Below are 21,754 nucleotides of genomic sequence, written 5' to 3'. Positions count from 1 at the left end.
TAAAAGGCTTTGTGTGAGGCAGAGAAAGTACACTTATTATTTTGGCAGCCAAGTGAAATCCACAAGTGGCCCATAATTACTCTGATTGCTAGCTCACGAATCACCATAGAGGAAACATTTCAACCAGTAAATAATCTTTTCTTGTTCACTTTATCGCTTGTTATGATTAAGAGTCAGCATTGATAGCTGTTCGAAGAGATTTTTTTTTTTTTACATTTGTTTCACAATCTTAGTACTGTAAATGGTCAATTCAGATTGCTTAATTAAGAGAAATGTGAAAGCTTCTGTTCTTGAAAGCAGTTATTTAGAATACTTCTGAAGCAATCACCTCTCTTTTTCTCTTATTTTTATGGGAATCTGCTTGATTGTGCGTTCCTCAAGAATCCAAAATATTCTTTAACCAGCAAAATCAGCTCACAGAGTTTCCTTCTATCCATGTTTCTTCATTGTCCAGACACGCTGTTGACAGTATTTCTGGAAGCATTAATTCCTTTGGATACAGAAGCCATTGTCTTCTGCAAGCAGATTCTAACTAGGATCTTTCGAGAGGCTCTTTGATGTTACCGTTATGTCCCTGAGATGCTGCCAGCATATGAACTTGGGAGGGTAATCAGCTGTCCATATTTGAAAAGTTTTGCTGTATTGTATTTCTTATTCTTGTTTCCCCCCTGTTTCTTTTGTGAGGCCTTAAATGACTCAGGCTCTTAGAGAGCTGCATGAATTAATCCTGCAGCTAATTCCTATCAGACTTGGTAAAGCATATCACTGAACTTATAAATAAAAATTATTAGTATAAAGCTGAATTCAGCTGTTGCTTCTATTTTTTCCTCTCTAAGGCATCACAGCAAAGATAACCTAATGTGGTGGCAAGGTGCCACCGAACACGCCTGTTAGGTTCAGCTGCCATTTATGTTCCTGATACTTACTTTGTGCTACCTATTGCGGTCCCTGACCCTATAATTCACGGATTCAGGGATTTAAACCTTTTTCTGCAAGGTTAGTTGTGTGCTATTGGAACTGGCTCACCGTGGGTCAGACGAGCAAGACTGCCTCATTTGAGAGAAGCAGTGGGAGTTTGGGTGAGGAAGCAAGACCTGCCCTTTCAGTGGCAGCTAGTCAGTAGATCTGTTTAGCAGTATTGTGAAACATTTCCTGAAGTTTCTACGATCAAAACCACGAAAAGCTAATAGTTTACACTCAGGATGATACATCTCTCTCCTTCTGTAAAGAACTAGATCACTTTTTTCCCCAATATGAAATTTCAAAACTAAAAGAAAGTTTTTGCCTGTGCAGTTAGAAAAATTCTCCCAAACCAAGCAGAATCAGGCTGGCTTTATACAAGTGTTTGTGTAAGCTGCTGTGGCTCTTAATGTGTCTCATTGTTCAGAAAAACATGGTTGTGAACTTGTTAAGTACCCTGTACCAGTAGTAGGAAGGTAATTTCTGTACAGGCATGGCCATCAACAACTTTCAGAGTGATGATGGGAAAAGATCAAAATCTTGTTTGCATCCGGATCCTGTTTTTCTTAGGAAAGAGTCAAACCTGGTATATCAATTCTAAGATGCCTAACTATTAACATTTGCTTAACATATTAGAAATTAGAGGCAGTGGATGTTCATTTGTATGCTTTCGCATTTTCATGATTTTCAGTCCTTCATAAGAAGAGGTAAGTTTAACTATATATTTATGAGCAGAAATTTGTTAATGTTCTTCGAGAAAAGTTCTAGAAGAAAATGATCCTATGCTTACACACCCCCCCCCCCAAATGATAAATGGCAATTTTGAGCGTACCTGTTCTTGAGAAATCACCTCTCTTGTGATTACTATTTTAGTTCCATCTCCATTAAGGTGGCAGGTTCCTGGAGAAATAACTGTTTTAGCTGTAACACGCCAGTCTTCTCCCAAAGTATAAAATTATTTAAGACAATAAAACAGTATATGGCAGTCATAATTTGGGGGGAAAAAAAAACAACAAAAACCCCACAACAAACAAACAAACAAAAAAAAACCATTTCTGAATTAAAACAATGTAAGAAATTTCCAAAATTAGGAAGTAAACATGCAGGCACATCGCAAGGGACTTCCTAATGGGCTAAAGTTCTATTTTATGTTACGGAAAAAATTTATTTCAGTTTCTCTGTGAAGTTTGTTCAGAAGTAAGAAAACACTACTGCCTGTATTGAGAAAGCTATAAATGGGGTGGTCTTATTCAATCTGACTTTACAAAACTAATTCTTATGAATGTTTCAAGAGGTATGAACAGCAGATGGTATGATTCTTTGAAGGCATGGGCTTTTTATGAAACAAAATATTCAAAAGATTCAGAGTAATGAGCTTATTAATGCAGCAAGCTTTCACTAGTTGAGTAGGATTTGACACTGCTGCATCCTGAAGTACAGTCAAGAAGGGGGATATCCAAATGACTTAAAAACTCCTGTTTTCTTAAGACTTATCTCTCCTTAATTAACTTACACAAGCGTGTGAGTTAAAAGTAGTTTTCATGTTTTGATGTCTCTGCTTTTTGTAGCTGTTGGATGAACTGCCAATGATATACAGTTGTTGTGTGTTTGTCTACTGCCTGTAAGTATTTGTTAAATGTTTTTTTCTGAATATTTATGAAATATTAACTTTTGAAATGTAGACTTTGTGAAGCTCAATCTAGTGTATAGTGAGGCTGACACTGAAGCTTCTACTGATCTCAGTGAGATCTCAATTTTGCTAGCAGTACAGTATTATGACTTGGCCATTAGAGCACCAGGCTGGCTTTAGTCATAGTTTTTGCTAATTTAGAGATGTTCTACCAGTGTTTGTTTAGCAGGAGAAAAAATAACTCTTGTTAAAGGCTTTGTGTCGTATACAACCAGAGCTCAGTGTGACTTGGTATGTAAAAAGCAGACATAATAAAATGAACTTCAGTAACGCCTACAAAATTATCAACACTGTAATTTATTTGAGCTGTGTTTCCGTGACGTAGTCTGGCTCCAAATGAAAATTTCAAATTTCTGGTTAAACCTGCTTTTCATTCATCTGGAAAACTAAAGAAAAAACATTTTATGAAGAGTTGAGCGCATATTTTGTGAACAGTGTCTTGGAACATTCATGACAGGTTAATGCCACGCCAGGATGTTTCTCCCATTTAATTTTGGGAGCAATGTAGCATTTGGCAACTGTAATGATACAGTAAGTTGGCTTTTTCTTGCCTGTTGCTGCAGATCAGAATCAGAACATGATTTGTTCTGTGACTTGGAAAATCCAAATGATAAATGAACTTGTTGCAGACAAAAAGGCAAAAAAAAATTGTCTTTTGCTTTTGAACATATCAAACATTCAGCCGTTGAAAATTGGAATAGCTTTGGTGAAGATAACTGATAGCTTGCAATGGCGATGGGATGCTATAGGACTAAACCCAGACCTGTTGGAATTGCCATCAGTTTGTGATTCATGCATTAGTATGAGTTGTGCAAACTCAGGACCAGAATCATAATGCCTCTGGTAGTGGAAATATTTCCGTTGTAGCTCCCTATCTCCTTGAAATTGCCTTTGCATTTGTTTTGTCTGATTTGAATGTGATTGGGGGAAAGGATGAGAAGTGGCTATAAAAATCTGCTGAAAAAATAATCATGCTTATTTTGTGCAATGGTTACTCTATTATCTTCAAAAGCACTGAAGTCTGTTGCTGCATTTATAGCTCTAATAAGATTCTGTTTATGTATGTTTGGTAGTAATTAAAATGTTCTGAAGAATGAGCTAATGTTTCATTTAGGAGGCCTTTAATAATCATTTTGGTTTTCTTGAAGGTAGGTGGTGGGGTGGTTCTGCACAGGACATTCCCTTATACATCATTCAGTCCTACTGACTCTCAAGCCATGAAATTACTTTGGCAAGCCATTTTGCAACGTAGCACACTGTGCTGTCTTGTAGATTTTTTTCCCCCAGATACTCCTACGTGTTTTTTCTGTGTTTCCTTTTATTCATCCATGATGGTGTCTGTTTCCAAAAGTTTATAAACAAATAAACTAGGCAGATGTAACTTCGAGTTATATAGACGACTTCCTCTAGCCCTAATGATTTTGTGCTTCTCAAAGTTCATTTTTGGTGGGTTTTTTGGACCTTTTTTCTGATGGAGATATAGTCTGGGATGTGTGTGTATAATTCTATCACAACAGTGACTGAAGTGTAGTGTAGAGATTGCGAAGCTGATTTTAATTAGTTGTTTTACATACTGGGAGCAATTAGCTGTTTTTACCTTCCACTTCCACCAGTACCCAATCCAGCAAATTTACTGCGCTGTGACTGTAGTAAAGCCATAAACAATCTGCATTTTAACAGATCTCTAGAGTTTTGCAAGGCAGTCCCTTTCCCATGCTGCCTTTAGCTCACAGATGTAATGTTTTTTGGCAGCTGTATTGCATTTTAAACTCATTTCTAATTTGCCATCCATTATTACCCCTTAAGCACCTTCTGAAAACGCTTCTGCTTCCCAGACTCTTTCCACTGACTGGGTTATTTTTTGTATATGCGTGAGCTTATTGGGGTTTTTTTGCAGTAGATTTTTTAAAAAAAACATTTATTGGTAAAAGTGTGATTTTTTTATATTAAAAAGATACACCTTTATTGGAGGAGCTACAATTTCTTGAAGGGCCTAAGACTCATTTGGATCAATTTTCTCGCAAATTTTGTGATAATATACCTTAAAAAATGCATCCTTTAGATTGTAAGTGATGAATGTTATCGCTCTCATTTATGTTCTGTTCCAGGTATGAATGTTTCAAGTACAAGAACACAGTCAATTATCCACTGCTTTTCTTGTTAATAACATACAGCTTCGTAGTCAGCATAGTAAGTAACTTTTTTTCTAATACGGCATTTTCACCTGTAGGTTGACAGTTTTCCTGCCATTGAAGGAACGTTATACAGGCAGTACTGAATCTCTCTCACTTCCAGTCAAGAAGGACAAATTATTCTTTTGTTGGGAAAATTATGTGCTGGCCAGAGAAACCTGAAACCTTTCTATCTAAACCACTGTATAGAATAAATGAAGAAGAAAAGCAGTAATCCAGTTGCTAGAATAGGAATGTGAGAAAAGCAGTCACCGTTGACTTGTTGTGTGACCTTGGGCAAGCTGCACTCCTCATCTTCTGTCACTTTAATTCATCTACAGAAATGAGAATAATCCTGTTCAACAGACTACAAAAAGTGTGCTGTGATACACAGTCCAGGATATTGACTGGTGCTTTAAAACAACAGCCAGAATAAGAAGGGAACTTAGCTGTTAAAAAAATTGAAGCATTTTAACTGTGTCACGGCTAACTTGATTCCCTTTCTCAGTGCAGTGTGCTCCCTTTATGAATAAAATGAGTTTTGTGCTGGCTGTCAACGACAGATGGAGTCTCCTTCATTATTTTTATTGATAACCATTTCTTAAAAAAAAAAAAAAAAGTAGTAGTATAGGTCATCTTCTGCCTTCAAAATACTTGCCTGTTCTGTTCTGTGCCTCCTAAATATTTTTACGCTTGTGGCATGTTATGCCTAAGGTCTAGTGCCCTTCTCTCTTCAAAAGCAGAAATTAAATGAACTGCATTAACAATAGGAAGAACTACTAGCTTTTTGTAAAATGAATTGAAATGTTAAATAATTGTCAAAAACATGAATAATAGCAAATCAAAGTAGAGTACATTTTCTTCTTGCAATGCATAGCGAGAATGTGTCTGGTAATTTCTGCATCTTAATTGAGTTTGTATGTGTTGCAACTCTATGAAATGAAGAGATTTTAGATGTTAATGTCTCTATTTGTGCTTCTTAATTTAAAATGATTCCACAGTTAAAACCTCAGGTTTTGCCAGAGGAAACTTCAAATGTTAATTCAACTTTAATGGTGCATGGATAGGCACTCGTGTCTTGATTCTAACAGAACAAGTCTTGGCGGTATTTGGATGTTATGATCATTCTCTGTTGCAAATTATTTCTCTTTTTTTTAATCTTTCCAGGTTTACTTAAATTTGAAAGAGCCTGTGTTCCATCAGGTAAATCTTGCTTTGTTGCAGAAGCTAATCTTGTTTTTAAACGATGCTGGTTTAGTGGAATGTTTTACAGGATTTTATAGCCGGAGGGAAGGTGGAAGGCAAGCACAATTTGCCTTTTGCTTTTTCTTTAAGCAGTATTGCTGCCTATCATGTTGCCATCCTCTTACCTGGTGACCTGAAAAACTAGAATGGTTTAACGTGTGTTGTGTTTTAGCATTTGATGTCATATTTCATGTGGTTTTCATCAGTGGCAAGTGTAAGGAGGTGACCCTCGCTATGGACTAAGGTGTGTGTGAGAGGGAGGGCTCAGTGAGTCCTTGACCGCTTCTTTCCATTAGCAGCAGCTGTGAAACTATGACCTGACATCGTAACGTGGCGTGGGTGACTTAGCACCATGTTCTTCTCTCCACTTTAACCTACTAGTTTGGTTTTTTTTAACTACTCAATTTTACTTTGTGTAAATTCAAGCTGAATTTAAACACAGAATGTCTTCTAGGGTTATGTAGCAGGCTGGTTCTCATGGTCTTAATGGCATATTTGGTACATGTGCCTTTTGTAGCAGCCCAAGAATGTTAATGTGCATCTACTGCGTGTGGGGATAGGACTTGTATCACTTGCCTCTTCACAGGAGGTTAGAAATCATGCTCGTTTATGTATGCCGTGAGTAGTTTTCCCTCATTTATGAGTTTTTTGATTAGGGAAAACAGCTGAAAAATTGCCACGCAGCAGCACTGAGCTCTTTGCAGGACAGAGCTTTAAAGCCTTAACTGCTGAAATCGGTAGTGCCATCGCTTGTCAAAATGTGCCTGCTGCATCAGCAGTTGTAAAAACGATACGTGATTCCTGTTGGTGGATTAGTGAAGCACTGATGAATAAAATAAATTCCCAGCTGCTCAAATAATCTCTCCTAGAAACATGAATTGTTACTCTACCTATAGATAAGAAGAGAAACTTGCAGGGGGTTTTTGATAATGTTAATTAAATCCCTTCTTTTTTTCCCCTACTTACATTTCTGGCAGGAAGATGCTGGCTGGGGTGAAAGCGGCAATTTCTGATGCTTTTACTGAGCTGGTTATAACTGGTTTTGAATGAAGTGACGTGAAGTAATTTTGTTAACAACAGTGGCAGAATTTACTCCTGATATTGGACTTATATTTCTTTAATCAATTATCTACTCAACCTACATTTATTGCAAAAAATATATCACAGCTTCACTGTATTCCAGTTTGATGCATTGACATAGGTATTGTCCCCTGTCACAGATATTAAGACGATAGATATTATGACTTGTCTGGAAAGACGGAAATAGGGAAACTTTAAACTGTTGCCCCAGACCTTTAATTTTTTGCATCTGGTTTCTCTTAGGTTCAGAATATGAATTCCCTGTTATGATTTATAAATGAGGAATCAATGTAGAAAAGATTTAGGCCCATAAAAGTGGTGGACTTTTTACAACTCTTTCCAAATTGATTTTTATGGAGAACATACAGTTATGGCCAAATCTCAAACGTTCAAGTACTGCACTCATTTTTTGCACAATCTTTGCCAAATACGTTGTAAATCTAGAGGAAACGTTTCTCTGACTGCACAGCTAAGCAAGGTTATTTTCTTAATACTTGTCCTTTATTTTAGAGTGCACCAAAAAAAAAAAAAAAAATTTCAGTAAGTATTTTCCAACTGATTGGGTCGCATAGACTTGAAGTAAAGTTAAATATGCTCATGCAATCATAGTTTAATTCATAGTCTCGGTCCTTAGCTGTATTGGAAAGCAGCATCAGGGCATAAAGCAGCATTTGATTCCTCTATGTATTTGTCTGTGATCATCATCATTTGTCAGCCTTGCAGAAAGGGGAATAACTACACGCACAGCTTTATATTGTTCATTGTTTCAGTGTGTTTTTTTCCCTGAAAGGAGAGCAGTAAGAATGGAAAAGGATCCTATTATATTTAGTAGCTAGGATCCAAGCCTCATTTTTCAGTGAATTACTTTCTACTTTCCTTCCCAACTTAGGCTCATAAATTGCTTACTGCCAGCAGGGCATGAAGGGGATTTCAGTTTGTGATTCATGGCACAGTGGCAACAGAGACCAACTTCTTTTTCTCCATCCACATATTGCAGCTCTTTAAGGGTCTTAGTGCTTTAACCATAGGAGGGATGAGATGCATGTTTTGGTCAGTTGGAGGCTGCACATCATTAGAAGCAAAAAACCACTTCCCTGCCTGACAACCAATCTGGTATTTTTTGCAGCTTCATCAATTAAATGAAAGATAGCAGTGGCCTTTACAAGCATGTGTTGTCTTGTTTATGTCAAAATCTCCCAGGCTAGAGCACTATTATTACCTAATTTCCATGGTGCTAAACAAGCCTACGTCCCAGTTCCCTAGGTGGTTTTAAGCCAGCATCATTGTCAAAGAAAACAGCTATGCCTCTCCCCTCTTTCCCATCTGGCACACAAATTTACTCCCTGATGTGAGTGTGATTGGGGAACTGAACAGGTTAAAACTCTCCTCAGAAATAGTTGTAAGTCACATTAGTTGCTCATCCCTGTTTACCGCGTGTATATTTGTGCTTATAAAGGAAAGGCGTAGGGGAAGACTGGCTGCTGGTGTGGAGTGATCCATAGACAGACAAATATAAGACGGCACTGGAGATAGAAGAAATTACCGTGGCAGTTAAATTTTTAGGCTCAGGTCTTACAAGTAGCCTTCTATCTAATACGATATGGCCTAGAAAGCTGTCACCTACAAAACATAGTTTCCCATCCTGATGTGTTTACTTGCTACATACCATATGCTGGCTATACACTTGTAGTGATCGAAAACCTCATTCAGCTAGCAGGCCAAGTTATGTGAATAACGAAATAGATCTAAAAACCTGTTTTATTTGTATAGTCATCTGCTGCAAGAGTTTGAAGCAAATTTTGAGCAAACAAATAATTAAACGGTAAATAGAAAATTAGATTAAATGTTCAGGCTAACCTAATGGCGGTTTTTTGGTAGCTGTTTCTTCTACATTAGGAAATGTGATTTTAAAAAATGCCTTTTGTATAGACATTCCAGAAGCGTTGTTATGGTGTCCCATGAGAAACTAAGCAAGCTGGAGAAGTAGATCAGTATGAGAATTGCAAATAGGGTGACTAGTGGCAAATGACTAAAGGAGGTGATGAAAGGCAAGTCTTAGCCTGGACTTTCTCGGGATCAGTAGTGGGACTGGTTTTATTTAATGACCTGTAGCGGGAAAAACAGTCTCGCGTACTGATGATATTTGTGATGATACAAAGTTCGGAGGCATCACTGGATAGAGAGGAGGAGATGAAGAGATAACTGGGAGACCTTGAGGACTAGGATGACAAATGATTCAAAATGGAGGAGCATGGACTGATGGGCAAATACCAACTGTTCTTGTTCTAAACTGCGCACAGATCACCAAAGGAGGGAGGGAGGGAGTGCCTGGATGTGTTCACTGGTCACAGCATAATAATATGACCAGTGAATTTTCTGCAACGGTGATAGAAGTAAAATACAAGTATTGGATTTACCAGTTAAGGTGACTTTGGGTAAGAGGGAGAGAGCGAGCGTGGGAGAAAAAGGTATTTCATTTGCCTCAATGAAAAAAATTAATAAATTTTTTCTCCACGGGTGTTTTAAATATGCAAATACAAAGAAGGAAGTGAAATCACTATGAAATGTGTATGTAGAAGTACATATGAGAGCCTGAAACTGCATGAAGAATATGTTGTGGCAGGGTGCAACCTGTTCAAACTTGCAGGACTCCCCATTTTGGGGAATCTGTGTGAACCCACTTGATGTTCTACAGCTCTCCAAAGTCCCTCCTGCTGCTAAGGCAAGTCAGTTGTAGGCTTGTGGCTTAATGTATTGTGCCTCTTAGTGGAACGTGTTGTCTTACTTTCTACATGTTGAGGTTGCCAACCAGTCTGTTAAAAATTACCTTTTCAGTGCATGTCTTCACCACAGAGCTTTTTCTACTTGGGCATTGTCCTGTGCTGAAGACCACGTGTAAAACTAATTTGACTGACATTTCACTCTGTTACACAGCTTGTTTGGGGATGTCTTCCAGAAAGCGAGTACAGCTTTCATTCTGGCTGGTACCTCTACCTGCACAATAGCTTAGGGAACGTGGAAGGACATTCAGACTCTCCAAAGGATCAGCTCCACAAGTCATTGAAGGAGAAGCTCAGTTTACTGCTGCAGACAGTGTCCCTGATCCTCTGGAGAGCTGCTCTGTGCCATGCAGCAGCAGTGACTTGTGTGTCGCTTTGCCATCACGTATGTGCATCTAAACAAGACCAAACCAAGTGAATCTGAGTTAGTTCATTTAGGAGCTGTCAGGACGGCATGTAGAACTAAACAGCCGTAACTATGCAGAGTTACTTGGTGTTTCAGTGTCATTGTGGGGTTTGTCTTTCCTTTTCTCTCTGCTCAGATTTCTTCTCCAAAAATCCAAGAACGTGTACAACTCTGTTTTCTTTGTTGTAAATGGCAAATACAGTTTCCAGCTTCAGGTACTTAGGCTAACTATTTTTTGATAGCTGGTTGGTATATTAATAGATAAGCAGTGGTCGCCAACAGCACAAAATCTCTCAGTGCAGTTCCCAATGTGTACGCTAATATTTGAGGCTGATAAATTGACTTTATTAACCAAGGATGGGCAGAAGCCAGGAGCAGAGGAAGCAGAATTAGAAATAGCAGGCTATTGCCGCTTTCTGTACTAGAAGGGCAGATGAAGAACTAGTTTTGTATGCTCCCCCCAGTGTGGAGTACCAACCTTGCCTCCGACTTGCATAAGAAGTGAGTCTATGTGATTTGCTTAACTGCCTCCACATCAAAAATGCTACCAAACACTGAGCCCTGAAATGCTTACTTCCCATTTTTTAATTAAAAGGATGTTCTTCATATTTGGCCTTCTTATCAGGTAATCCACTGTGTTTTAATAAGACGTTGGGTTTTTCCCCATTGCAAAGATATGGGCTTCAAAGCTGAAATAAATGCAGCTTTATTTGCATCATAAACAGCAGAGAGGGAACTGTCCAGTGATAACAGAAGATGATGAGATTCTGCTGGTTCCTTTTGTTTCAATCATAGTGCAAGGGTGTTCTTTGGCTTGCGATTTAAAGGCACTGTGAGACAAAATTGCACAAAACTTGCTTGGGTTTTCATCTGTCACTTAAGTGATGTGCTAGTTAAAGAAGAACAAAGGGAGCTAAAGGAATTGAAAAATTTGAGTCAACTTGAATAAGGTAGATTTTTTTTTTTTTTAATTTTATACTTTATCCTTCTTTGGATGGACGGATAAGACCTAACAAATTTTTGGCATGATGAAAATAGTAAATCCATGGGTGGTAAAGGAGTAAAAATAAGCGCTGCTCCCTGAAGTATGAACTAAGTTGTGTAGCTGGGTTTATAGGCCTCTAGTAAGAAACAGCTGTAGTGAGATGTGCCGCTACAGTCTCTGCATATCACAGCAACACCTCCTCGATGCTTGCCTTCAGCGTGAAGAGGAGGATCGGAGCATTCAGAGCAGAACGGTTTGTTGTTCCAGTCTTTCACAGGCTTTTAAACACGAACGTGTTTTACTGCTAAGAGCCTGTTTGTGTGGGGGAGCGGAAAAGGCAAGAAATTGAAGTGTCAACTGTGGGCATATTTTTCTTCAGTCACTGCAAGGGTGGGTTTTTTTTATTTTTTTCCTTCCTCCCTCCAGTAAGACTGTCCTCTTCTGCAAGCCATTAAGCAAGTCACTAGGAGATACCAAGCCGGAGGCTCTACAAAGCAAGCTTTTCTTAGCTTTTGCTCTTTCCTGCTTTTAGCAGCTGCTGCAAAAATAGCGTTTTTAGCCTGCGTTTTACCTGGGCTTTGGGCTGCCTATAAGCCGTGTTTCTCTAGGCGTAGTCTGACACTATTTAACTCCTTGTACAAAGAACCCCAGAGCAAATCGGATAAAACCATGAAGGTGGTCACACCCCTCACGAGTACGATAGAAATTTCTCTTCAGGGGTAGGTTTTTCCTGTGTCTCTGCTGCAGAAGAGCATTTTAGCAATGGAAATTGTAGGAAGGAGGAGATCAGCAAGGAAAGGGCATCAAACTGCGGTTTGGGTTCCAGAGGAGCCTTTCTATGAATTTCTTCCTCTGTGCCATCCCTCTCAGAATAAATTACTGCATTTGATTAGGAAAACGAAACAGGCTGTTTTAAATGAGACTGATGAAGTAAAATGGCATTTAACTTTTAAATTTAGTCTGTATTTGTTATACAGTGGGGTCTTTTTAGGCAAAACATCAGTGATGATGAATTGTACCAGCATGCAGCGCCAGGCACACCTGAGCAGTCCCCTTTCTACCTTTAGCTTGGGACTGATAAGCACTTGATACTCAGGCTGTGTCTAGCAGGTTTTGTTGGAGGTTTTTTTTTCCTGACTTATGTGCTGTGCCCCAGCGAGGGGACTGGAATTAGCTAACAGTTTTGTATAAAGTACAAGCCAGAACCAATTAGCCTTTCAAATAGCTTTGCTTTGTTTAGCTCTACAGAGCAGAACAAACAGTAGTAGTAGTTTAGTTACTGAAGTTATTTGATCTCGCTCTGAATGCAAATAAAGAGCTGCTGTGCTGAATGACTTTGCATAGTCAATATTGGAGCTTGCTTTTACCTGTTGTCAAACATAAGGCCTCTGTTGTCTGTCTTGTTCTCTATATATGCACTGATAATAACGGTGTGTGCTACTAACCTCATCCTTAAAGCTAAAAGGAGTTTGAAAATTTGCCTTTATGGACTTTTGAAAAGTAGGTTTCGCTTTGCGTTATTACAGCAATGTATTTTATGTCAGACGACTAGACACGTCCACGTGCTTGCAGGATAGTAACAGCTGAATGGCCCGGTAACAGCAGAGTAAGAGGTAGTCCTTGCCTTGAAGGCAATGTAGTCTAAAAGAAGGAAAGGTACGAGGCGGTCAGTGGACCATGGTGAGGACACTGGTTTGAAAACACGCCTCTGTGAGGTTTAGTGGCTTTTAAAAATAGACAGCAAAGGGTTATCATTTTTCTGTTTCATGTAAAACAAGGCAGCATTAGATAGGAGTTAACTAAAAGCAAAATGAGAAAGGAAACTCAGTGAACAGGGAAGCGAAAAATAGCGAGGGGCCTGTGGGCCACTGGAGAGAGGCAAAGAGCAAGGCACAACTGCTTGGAACAAACTGCCTTTCGGCAGGAGGAGAACGGTGTTCAGAATAAAAAGCATGGAGAGTGAGTTAATGTTACCAGTGTCTGAAAATCCTCCCTGCTGCAGTGGCTTCTGCATCACTTTTCAGGCATGACTGACCACATTTCTTCTCTTCTTTAGTCTATACGTCTTTGGAGATGGTGTTATGTGGATCCTAAGCTTGTGACTAAAAAAAGGGAGAGTGATTTAAAGATCACGAGGCGGAAAATAAATGATTACTTTGACTTTTTTCTATAAGTCAGGCGATGACATTCAAATTCATCAAGCCTACAGTGAGCCAGATTTTGCTCACGGATCTTTTCAGAGCGTGCAGCCTTCCCACTGTATAATTAGATTGAATCCCAACAATCTGCAATAGTTGGTTTTAAATGCTTCCTGGAAAGTTTCTTCCATACTGGTGCTCAGTGTGGGCATAGTGCATAGTCTATTCAGGTGTTTGCTTTCAGGAAAAAATATTAATCAAATATCAGTGAAGGAAGTATAGCTTTCAAAAACAGTTTTAGCTGATGCTTATGCAATCCTGGGCTAAAACGCACAGGTGCGAAAAGGAAGACAGGAGTTAGTTACCATTTTGATTTCAGGATGCTTACTGAGTGCCATCTAGTGTTTGCTTTCTAATTCAAAAAATGAAACAGTGGTTTTACACAACTGACTTTTCCTGTAATTGCGTAAAGGGCATGGTTTTAATCATACTTTCATTTGAAACTTTTATGGAAGACTTTCCGGAGAGGGAAGTTAGAGGGGATACTATTTTCCTGAGACTAAAAATAAAAATCAACAGAGGCTTCATTCAAAAGTTTTTTACTCCTGTAGTGTTTTATGAAGTCTCTTGAATCCAACTGCTGAATTTTATCTCTGTTTTTATTTCCAGATCATGTATGGAACGCTAGTTTCCATTATAGTTCTACGATCTGTTTATATAGTATTATGGTAAGTAACCGTTTAGTTCAGCATTATAAGATATAACTTAGCATTTGCATCTTTTTTTGGTGGGCTTAACATGAGAAATTGGCAATGGCAAAATTTCTTTAACGAGGTACATAATGCTAGCTCATGCGCTCTGCTTGGTTGAAAGGGAATGGCTCATCTCCTTGCATTTTTTTGAAGCCAGTGGGATAACGTTAAACAAAACCGAGATCTCTACACTTATGATCAGTGTTCACTGCCAGGTGTTCTGCTAGTGGCTTCAGCTGTTAGCCTGGGACTTCAAGGGGAATGGAGTTTCTGTCTTCATGTTGCTGGGTAACATGTGAAATCTACTGCCAGTGTCCAAAATCTAATGATGATACTTGGAGAGAGGTGAGAGTAAGACTGCAGAGCTGAACCATCGGTTAATATTTTCCCTTCCTCTTCCCTACTCAAGTATCTAAAATTCAAATGTAAAAGATAATAACACAGAAAGTTAAATGGTGGTTTTCCTTAGAGTTTTGACTGGGTAAAGTTAGGTATAGATTATGAAAATTGAAATAAAAACTATTTATAACAAACAAAAGGGTATTAGACGTGTTAGGAGACATTGAGAAGCATTAGAATCATCAGAGCACAGAATTGGTGGGTAAAAGTGAAGAAAAGGGAATTGAATCAGTGTTGGAGTAAACACATACCTTTAGCTCTCAGGGGCTCGGTTGCCCCTTCCTGCCTCTCCCTTGTGAATAGTTGGTGTTCTCGTGTGTTTGGGGACTGCCCCTGAAAATTACTGACTTCCCTCTACTGTCTTCATTCTAAATGTGCTTTTTGTTAAACTTTGTTTCGAGTTACACACGTATCTGTTCAGGAACACAAGGAAGAATTTAACAAAAGGTGTGAATTTAAAGTAGATTCGTTGAATCGCCTTCCAATTGCAATTTCAGTTAATTTGGTTTGACTTTCCCCAAGAAGTCCCCACAGACTTTTACTAAGCAAAAAGAACTTAAAACTGATGGAGCGTTGCTTGCAGCTTTAGAAACAATCATCAGTTTAAAGGCACTTCTCAAAGCCATGAACATGGAAATTTTAATCCTAACCTAGAGATCTTAAGTGATATTATCTTAATTCACTTCCAAGGGAAACTAAGTTGAATCAAGTTCAGGTCATTTTAATTTTGTTCTTATGCAAGGATTTAGCACAGTTCTAGTCCCTTAGATTAAATTTCTTTCTGCCTGTGTAGACAAACCCTTGGGCCTGTTCTCTTTCCAGTTCTGCAAATTCCACACGCTTGTGCATTCCCATTATTTCTGAAGCATTTCGTTGTCTTCTGTCACTATCAATAACACCACCATCCTGCCTCCCTGGGTATCATTCATGGTTTTCCTCTAGCAAAGTCTGTCTCTGAAGTTCCACCTACTTTTTCGTTTCAAGTTTAGGGGTTTGGAGTGTATTTTCTTAATTAGCTAGATCACTTCATTGCAACGTGGCCCTACGAAGGCTTGCTTCCCCTTCGGTTATATTATCCAAACTGAAGTTGGGATGCGGAGAGAAGTAGGCTCAAACTGCTTGTAAATTTTGACTAAACTACTACTAATTTTAAATTAGTTCTGCTAGAGAAGCTGTGCAAACCTGAAGGTACCCTTTCTTTTCTCTAAAAGTCATCCCCAAGTACATTTTTGGATTTACTTCCTCTGTGTTGCTAAAACATATTCCTGTCTTTCCATTGACAGTGCTAGCACTTGCCCAAGCCTGTTTCGACTTACGTATCGACCCCGATTTCTGCTTATTTCGTTTCTTACTCCCTTAATATAGATTAGCTTCCTATCACTCATATTTCTTAGTGCGGGGCTTCAAGTCGCTCTGAGCTTAGAGTAAAAATCTCGAAGAACAGCATGTTATTCCTTCCAGGCTGCTACCTCCTCCTATCCTCGTCACTTGTTGCTGTTCCTGCCTGTTTCCCCCACACTTTTCATCTCTTTCTTGGGTCTGTTTCCTTCCCAAGGTCACAGCTTGGCAAATGTTGTTCTCCGCTCACAAAGCTTGTTCCCCGTTAATAAGTCATGCCAGCCTCTCTCTCATTCCTTCACAAAACACCACCATTTATTCCCTGAACAATTCTAGCTATAATTACCTAATTACCAACATGTATAACATACCATTTAGTGCTCTTTCATGTCCTGGGCTTGCTAATGCCTCTAGAGCACTGAGTCGGGAATATTACAGTGTAGTCTCTGCCATGTACCGCGTGGTGCTCCGTGCATTTATTAGACTAAACAAATAATAATTTTGCTAGTTTATATTGGCAGTACGCTTGTTGTGAACGTGTACAACTTGTATCTGGTTAAGCTTGCCCTGTGGAAGAGCTCTACCTGTCGTGTTTTGCACATTTTGGTTGCCAGCACTCACAGCTCTGAAACGCGCTGTGTATAATATAACACAGTGGAGAAAAAGCAGCTCAGGAACGCGTTTTAACCCAGAATCTAAACTGTGCATTCATAATGCTTAAAAATAACTTGACCAGTATTTCATGGCAGCCTTTTAGGGTTGGAACTGGGTTTGCTTTTGGATTTGTCTTATTAATGGGAAAGGAGCGAATGCTACCAGCTTCCACGTAGGAAGTTCACGATTCCATGGTCCAACCTGAATGTGAGGGTGAATTTATTAATGATGCACTTTATTGCATCTGATTCTTCAGTGTGTTTCCCATATTCTAAAGAGGATTTTTTTTTTCTCCCAAAATGAAATTGATATTTTTCCATCCCTAATAGTACTCGATGATAAAATACAACATGAAATTACTGTTTTCTAAAACCATTCATTTGGTTAGTTGTTGGTCATAGCGGTCTACATTCACAAAAGACTACAGTTATTGTGAAAGACATTATTTAACAAGTCCCCTAGTATAGGGATATCATGTATTGGAAAAGAGCCTCTTCTTTTGGGAGAGTCCTAATTTGTAACATGGCTTTTTTTAACTGAAAGATTATACAGGGGACTGAGAAATTAGTACCTTTTAGCCAACTTCAGTTTTCCCACTTACTTGTTGCGTTAGGAGAGAGCAGTATTTAGGGGAACAATTAGAAATATAGAAGTAAAACATTTAAAAGATGAGTCTCAGAGAATGTGAATTCAGGAGAGAGGGGAGGAGGTAAAATACGATACTTAAATAGATGAGATTTGAAGTCAATGTTTTTCCTTTTGGGAAAAAAAAATTAATAAAGCAGTTTATTTGTATGTAATAGTATTTATGTACGTTATAGAAAAGCTGCCTTTAAAGAATCTTGAACTAAACTTTGCATTATTTCTCTTTCTCTCTGTCTCTCTAGGGTATACCCATGGCTTAGAGGTCTAGGCTATACATCTTTAACTGTATTTTTAATGGGATTTTTTCTCTGGAATGTGGACAACATTTTCTGTGATAAATTGAGGTGAGTTCTTTCACTTTGTCTGGATAGCTCTTAATCGTCTTTTAGCATAAAGCTTTCTTTTTTCTGTGGTGTATATTCAAGGCCATGTCATGGTATGTATGGTACGCTGCCTACAAAACATTCACAAGGGTTTTATCCAGTTTGCTCGTGACTAGATTCAGCACTCAACAGTTTTTTAACTTTTTTTACGCATGAACAGATTTTTTTAAAAATAATTGATATTTCTCTTTAACTTCAATTTAAATTGAGATAATGTCACTGAAGTAATTTTGAGGCTCTGTGGCTTACTAAAGCCTGCTATTCACACTTGATTTCATCTGAATGAGTTTTTTATCCTGCTTTTTTTGGTTTCTGCTCTTGCCATTTCCCAGGAAAATATGAAAAGCAGTAGTTCTGCGGGTTAAAGAAATACCTATTGCAATATATCTGTCACCAATAAACAACAGCTGTCTGAGCGTCTCGGAAAGAACGGTAACTCTGTGAGCCAGTACACCGTGCTTGGCTGTCATTATTAGCCTGAAGTCTTCTGGCTCAGGTCTTGTAGAGGAGGCCAGGAAAGACTTCCTCCCTGTTTAGTGTATTGCCAAATGGGGTAAAAAAGGCTTCCAGACAAAGCTTCTAGGAACCCACCATCTCGTCGTATGGCTAGATATCCTGTCCGTGCAAGAAAAAACACCAGTCCAACAGGTTGTTCTCTTAATGTGTGTTCCTCTGTAAAGGTCCAAGACAACTGCACCTTTCTCTCGCTTAGTTGTGATGCTTGTGTTCCGCCACAAGCTGGAGAAGATGGAAAGGTTGATGCCAGCATCCAGAAAATCCATTCTTGACTGTCTGATATACTGTTACGCCGCTGAATCTGTGACGTACAGAATTGCCCTAGTAGGTTGCTTTGTCAGGGTCGGATCAAGTGTGCTGTAAAGAAGTCTAGTGTTTTCCAGCTGTCCCTTTTGGCTCTGTAATCCTTGCGCTAGGTTAGGCCAATTGAAAGTTAACTCCAACAGAGTTTTCTTGAAACTTTTTTAAAAATAGAGGTGTACTGAATAGAATACACAGTGCCTCATCCTTAGAAACACTTGATACAGATGGCATAGAAAAGTTACTTGCCAACGCAAGTGGGTGGGTATACAGTGACTTTGCAAATATTGGCATCAGGGTTGATTTTTGCAGCTGCATCGCATCACTGGTGAGATCATAACCCCCAATTCACTCAGCCTGCTGAGCTGCTGCAGGTCCGTGGGGCTTTTGAACTTGTTCCTAGACTCAAAGATTACACCAGCTGCTGAAGCACTTTTTTCCATCCTCATTTTGCAAAGGGAAAAAAAAGCATATTTCCTGTAATACTTGTTTGGTTATGGTGCTGGAAAAAAATAAATACGCTTGTTTACTAGCTTTAACCAGATGTCTGCAGAGCCTTGAATTTCTCCAGGTGGAATTATAACTCGAACCTTTGGAGAAAATATATTCCAGTTCTTTGCAATTTTTTATTCTCTAAAGATCTAACTTGTGAATCATCCACCTACCTGCTCTTTTTGGGTTTAATGTTCGAAATTGTATTTTGGTTCAGTTTTTGTTTTTCCATATTTCATTACATTTGGAGCTTATTTAAAAAAAAAAACCACAGAAAAACATCTCTAGCACTCAGCTTCCCTGGTTGGATCCATGCACTTTTGAACTTGAGCTTTGAGATTTCCTGCCATCCAAAGGCTCAGAGGCTGTGCCGGGGTGCCAGTCTGTGTGTTCCACTCTGTCATTCGCAGGCTGACTGAATCAAAGTTCTGTGTTCATATTTGTGACTGAGCAGCTCTGGAAGCTAAGCGATAGCTCAGGGATTAGCGTTTAGTCAGGGGGACTGAACACTGTAACATCAAGCAGTGAATAAGTGTTACAGAAGCTGCAGAAGCTACAGATTTTTTTTCCTTAACACCTGCGATCACTGTTTTCCCTTTTTTCTTTTGACTGAATGTGAAATAAAAGTCAAAAAGGAAGCTAGGCAGATGCAAACATTTGCTCCACCATCAACCAAAATAGGCATTATCTGCAGAAGCCTAGTGAGCAGGAGAAATCAGGGCAATGTAGTTCCTTCCTTTTCTTTCTCTCTCTCCATCCCTTAGCCTCTTCCCAAGTAGCTCACACCCCATAACTGTGCAAAATACAAAGCACGTTGGCGGAGTATTTCAGACCCTCTACTTTCATTGCTTCCTCACTAAACACCCATTTTATCCCCATTTTAGAGTACGACAGAGAAAGGCAAGCTAAGCTTCCATGGAGCTGGAGAATAGGTGGTGTGATTGCCAAACGTAAAGTGGTGATGTCTGATGGATCCCATTTCCTCTCTCAGACCTTAAACTCAGCATTTCATCCTATGGACAGCAGTTCACCGGGTTTTGGGGAGGAGAATGGTAGAACTCCTTTGGGACTGTGGGATGCCATAAATATATTACCTGAAATTTGAGTCCCGAAGTAACTGATCACTCATTGTATGAAGAAGCATGTGCTTTCTTTAAATGTGCAAGAAAGCCAGTTTGCCAACATCTTTCTATACTGGCAGCATAAGGTGTAACTGCTGCTCCTCACCTGCTGAAAGCCTGACTACGCGAAGCCTCACTCGTGAAGCACGTGCCTGAGATATGGAAACAGTGATGTGTGATCTGACAATCAAGCACTGTGATTTGAGATTGCTTAGCTTCGAAAAAAAAAAACATTGCATGGTGTTTCTTTCTTACAGGGCACTACGAGAGAAGATGCCTCCTGTTGTGGGAGCTGTGACACAGTTTCATGCATGGTGGCATATTCTCACAGGCCTGGGCTCTTACCTTCATATCCTCCTAAGGTAGGAAATGTTTTCTAAACTGGGTGTTTATAAAGCAGTCTTAGGAGTTTTCCCAGGTTCAGATTTACTTCAAAATGTTGTGTCAGCCAGAAGAGCAGGAAAATGACTTCTTACTAAACTGGTGGGAGTTTTTCTTTCCTCTTTGCAACTGGTCTAAAAACTCTGTAAAAGTAATTTATATTCTTCAAAATGTAATCATTAATCTTTAAATAGTCATGGTTCTTCAGGAAAGTGCAATTCAGAAATGGGAACCCTGTAGCAGTTAAACTGCAAAACTATTTGACAGTATATTAATTTCAAAGTATAAGCTATTAATACCTTTCTGTTCTTGAGCAGCAATCCTGAAGTACTTAAACATCTTTAATTTTAGAAGCATAACTAATCTTTTTGATAGGCACTGTCGCTCCTGAAAACTAGCAGGCATCATGCAGTAGAGCAGAAGGGTGACAGCTGAAGTGGTTGGAGCAGAGCTGTTCCCAGAAGTGCAGGATATTAGTTGTAGAAGGAGATTTAAATGAGAGCCTAAGTTAGGAAGTCTGCAGCCAGCAGATTTTTGTCTCTGTTTTTGCTCTATACCACCATCTAGTGGAACCAGGAAGAAAAATAGAATTTAAGCTGGAATCTGAAGAATTTCTGTAGCTTGTTCATTATGTAATGAAATGTTTTACCACTTAACCATAAGAGAATCTGTTTAACAGATACATTCTATGTCGCTGAGAAAACTTGATTACATATCAATTTTTCTACATCTAACACAGTATTCTCCTTTTTTGTCAGATGTTAAAATAGCTAGTAAAAGGAAAATGCAAGGAAAATCAGTACATCTCCGGTAGCGATTCTGATAGCTTTTTTATACATACATGTATGGATGGATGTGTATCTATATGTACCTGTATATATATGTGTATACATAAATGTCATGGTATGTGGAAAACAGCTGCTCCATTTTAGCTGACAGGTTGTCTGCTGCCCTAATCAGCTTGAGAAAATCTTTTGAAGAAAATTCCTTACAGAAAGCAAGCTGATGCAGAGAGTTTGGATAGCGTAGGCAAGGTTTTTCCACCATGCTGCACAGAGGAAATAACTGGGTTTGCATCCTCTAGCCCTTGGGGAATGTGCAGATGCCTGATTTGTCTGTCCTACCCCAAGGAACTACATGCTTCCCCTGCGGTAGTTTCCCTAGTATTTTCTCAGCCACACAGTGGCATCACCTATGTCCACTTAAAAAAGTGAGGTTATAGACAGGAAAAGATCTACTGAGGGCAGAGGGTGTATAAGAACATAAATGAGATACAGAATCAAGCTATGCTGCTCCGCCCCCCCCCCCCCCACAACCC

The 21,754-nt window shown here is 39.1% G+C and overlaps 1 protein-coding gene across 1 annotated transcript in view; it reads left to right on the top strand.

The window, feature by feature from the left end:
* ACER3 (alkaline ceramidase 3) overlaps window positions 1–21,754 on the top strand; it is a 57,638-nt gene that overhangs the window by 34,323 nt on the left and 1,561 nt on the right. Inside the window, exons 5-10 of the mRNA XM_009321951.1 lie at window positions 2,529–2,581; window positions 4,759–4,840; window positions 5,989–6,024; window positions 14,125–14,183; window positions 17,486–17,587; window positions 20,313–20,417. Coding sequence (XP_009320226.1) covers window positions 2,529–2,581; window positions 4,759–4,840; window positions 5,989–6,024; window positions 14,125–14,183; window positions 17,486–17,587; window positions 20,313–20,417 — 437 coding nt within the window. The remainder of the gene's footprint in view (window positions 1–2,528; window positions 2,582–4,758; window positions 4,841–5,988; window positions 6,025–14,124; window positions 14,184–17,485; window positions 17,588–20,312; window positions 20,418–21,754) is intronic.

The sequence above is a fragment of the Pygoscelis adeliae genome, unplaced genomic scaffold (assembly GCF_000699105.1).
Source record: "Pygoscelis adeliae isolate BGI_AS28 unplaced genomic scaffold, ASM69910v1 Scaffold263, whole genome shotgun sequence".
NCBI classification, from domain to species: Eukaryota; Metazoa; Chordata; class Aves; order Sphenisciformes; family Spheniscidae; genus Pygoscelis; species Pygoscelis adeliae.
Note: the sequence above shows the minus strand (reverse complement) of the source record. Positions and strands in the feature narration are given on the sequence as shown.